General features: G+C 32.8%; 1 protein-coding gene across 1 annotated transcript in view; it reads left to right on the top strand.

Moving 5' to 3' along the window:
- The window catches only part of LOC107632684, a 7,191-nt gene extending 5,572 nt beyond the window's left edge, over positions 1-1,619 (top strand). Inside the window, exon 8 of the mRNA XM_016336351.2 lies at positions 1,472-1,619. Coding sequence (XP_016191837.1) covers positions 1,472-1,619 — 148 coding nt within the window. The remainder of the gene's footprint in view (positions 1-1,471) is intronic.

Genomic DNA, 3,614 nt, shown 5'->3' with positions numbered 1-3,614 from the left:
TGGCACTGTCAGGGTAAAAATGGCGGTTCAAAATGCCGTTTTAACCAACCAAAAACGTCACTCTGCCAAGGTAAAAATGGCTGTTCATAAATGCCATTTTTACCCTGAAAATAACGGCGGTTTGAACCGCTGTTTTAACCAACCAAAAAATGCCGTTTTATTTGAAAATAATAGTGTTTAAACTGCCGTTTTAACCTATCTAAAAACTGCTGTTTTAACCTAGGAAATTACGGCAATTTTCTGAAAACCGCCGTAATAACCAGAATGGCGCCCAGAATAATGGCATTTCTTGGAGGCGCCAGTTTTGGCCATAATGGCGGTTCTAACCGCCATAATTCCCCAAAATAACCGCCGTTTTAACTCTGTTTTTTTGTAGTGACTTAAGTAGTCATAGATTCTAATTGCACTATATTATGATCTCTAAAATTAAATTTTAAATATTATATTAGATCTTAGACCCTTTTCAGCTGTGATTCAGCAATTGCAGCGATGATCTTGCACTACTACTGTAACGAATTACCAAGGTCGATATTGTTGATAAAAACTTGAACAAAGCAATTGAGACCTTGGCTACCCATGATAAACAATTAAAGATGTGCGGAACAACCAAGTTTCATAAAAGCAAAAATATGACAGTAATAAAAGAGAGGAAAAGGCAAGTACAGTTACCATTGGAGAGTCAGTGGAAGCTTGGAAAGTTACAGTCAACGGTGTAGGTTAAATTGGACTTAAGAAAATCAGAGAGACAATAACCTTTAGAGGTTGGGTAACTTCAACTTCGACACCTGATGGGTCAACACCTGGCTCGGAGTAGCTTTGCGTTTCAGCTTGAGACTTCTAGCTACGCTTGGTAAATTTTGACTAAAAGAAGAAATAGATCATTAAATATGCACAATTTAAGTTGACTATCAAAGGTGAAGAATGTGAAAAGTACCTTAATAGGAGGAGTTGAATCAGATTTTTGTACTTTCTTAGGTTTTATGAGGATGTCGACAGCTCCCAGTTTTTTTGAAGACAAAGTAGCCTCACTCAATTGTCCTTTACCTTGACCCCTTTTGGACTTTGATTTCTTGGAGGTGGCTTCCTCATCTAATTCTCAGTTTTTCTCGACCAGTTTCAGGTTAGGAGCAACGCCCGCTAAGATCGTTGGTCGAGCAGATGGAACATAAAGAAATTATAAGGGAAGTGAGCATTTAAAAAAATTAAATATTTAGAAAAACATGGTACCTAGATGGCACTAGTTGTGTATCCTCTTCTTCACATGCTCCGTATAGTGGATTCAGAGGGAAAATCAGCTACAGGATACATGTATTCTGAAATTGATCGTGCTAAAAAAAAGATTAAAGATGCTTTTCAAAGTGTTGAAGTAAGATAATAAAACTAGTAATAAGTAAAATTTTTTTCAGTATTACCATTTAATTATTTACTAATTAGGTAATTGTCTAATTCATTATTTCGATGATCTTTTTAGTTATAAGCCTTTGTGGGATATTATTGATGCAAGATGGGACAAGCAACTCTTTAAGCCTTTGCATGTCGCAGGCTATTATTTGAATCCACAAATTCATTATAGTCCTAATTTTAAGGTTGAGTATGATGTTAAGAAAGGACTTTTATAATTGTTTGGATATACTTGTGGAAGAACCTGCACTCATTACAATTATTGATAGTCAACTTGAAAATTTCAAAGGTAAGGTTAAATTTTTTGATAGAGATGTAGCCAAGAATGCTCCCAAAACTAAAACATCTTCACAATGGTGGGATTCTTATGGAAATGAACATCCAAAACTTCAAAAATTTGCTATCCGTGTCTTGAGCTTGACTTGTAGACTTGTAGTTCATCGGGATGTGAGCATAATTGGAGTGTTTTTGAGATGGTAAACTTTTAATTTGATACTAATTTAGAAATTTATTTTCTAAAATTATAGAATTAGTTAATTATTCAATTCTATTATTTTTTAATTAGCATATGTATTTATTTTAAATAAATGCTAATAAATTTTGATATTATTAGGTTCACACGAAAAGGAGAAATCGTTTAAAGACAAGCACAATAATAAATGATGTTGTTTTTATGATGACCAATTTAAGATTAGTAAGGAAGAAGCCATCAAAAAATACTGCTGACTATAGTCTTAAAGACTTAGATTCAGATGAAGAATGGATTTTGGAAGATGAAAATATGATGAAAAATTTGAAAGAATTTGACACGCAAAATGATAATTATATTTAGCCCCTCAAGAAGATGGAGGTAAAGATGAGAGTCTTTTAATTGATTTGGAGATTTCTCTTCTTGATGATGATGTTTTCAATGAGCTTTTCAACTTTCTTCCTAATGAAAATCAAAATATTGGAGAACATGATGATCATGATGTTAATGAATTGTTCTAGTTTTTATAATTTTTTAGAATGATGTTATGTTATCTATTTTATGTTTGTGATGTTGCATATTAGACTTGTGGCTAATTTATATTTTTATCTTTAAACTTTACAAATGTTACATTTTATTATATATTTATGCTACTTTAGATTTATTTTATCATCATGTTATTATTTATAATATTTTTGTCAAATTTAAATTTTTATTTTTATTTAAATTACTTAATTTTTTCATATTATATTATTCTTATAATTGATATTGATAAATTTACGCAATACTAATATTTATAAATATCTTGCGCATATTTACAGCAACACAAGTTTTAATGCTCCTTAAAGGACTATTTTGACAAGTAATATGCAAGATGCTTCGACACTAATTTAACTTACATGTATAATCATGATTTTGATAATCGAATGGAATCAGTTAGTTTGACCTGATTAATCGAAAATTAATTATCAGCTCTATATGGTTCAAAATAAAAACTTGTTATTAATAAATTGGTCAACCACAAAAAAAAAAATTAAAAAAAATTGATGAAACTAACTTTGTAATTCGACCACACAAAGCTTTACATTTAAGATATAAAACAGATGTGGTGTGGTATTACGACTTCTAAAATAAAATATATAGATAATAGTATTGAAAAGGAGATAGTATACGAGAAATTTTGAAAAAAAGGTAAAACAAAAATCACAAAATAAAAGCGCAACGCTCAGAAAAACGAGATTACTTGCGTGCGAAAAAAGCTAAGGATCATAAGCATAACTAAAAAAAAAATAGGAATAGAAGATCAAGAATACAAAATAACAAGCTCCCAACTTAGCCTGCGAAATTAAGGTTGGCCGGAGGATATTTACATATATATAAACATAGCCCGAAGCCCAAAAATACATACATAAAATCCTAGTTCTCCATAAAACCTCTAAGAGGTGCAAAAACAAACATATGAGGAGAGTCCACACACACACGCACACGCACGCGCACGGGCACACGCACGCACGCGCACGCACGCACGCGCACACGCACGCACACACGCGCGCGCGCGCACACACATCAAAAGTAAGTCCCAAAACGAAAATACTTTGCTGCAGAAGCTCCAGATGCCTACCGAGGTGCCTCTCGACTTGCATCTAAAAAACAACAACACAGTATGGAATGAGAACCGGAGGTTCTTAGCATGGTAAAGGTGCCACGCACATAAGATATAAGGTCTTGAGAATGCCAGAGACAA

This window comes from Arachis ipaensis, chromosome B03 (genome assembly GCF_000816755.2).
Source record: "Arachis ipaensis cultivar K30076 chromosome B03, Araip1.1, whole genome shotgun sequence".
Taxonomy (NCBI): domain Eukaryota; kingdom Viridiplantae; phylum Streptophyta; class Magnoliopsida; order Fabales; family Fabaceae; genus Arachis; species Arachis ipaensis.
This window is presented reverse-complemented; position numbering and strand designations above follow the sequence as displayed.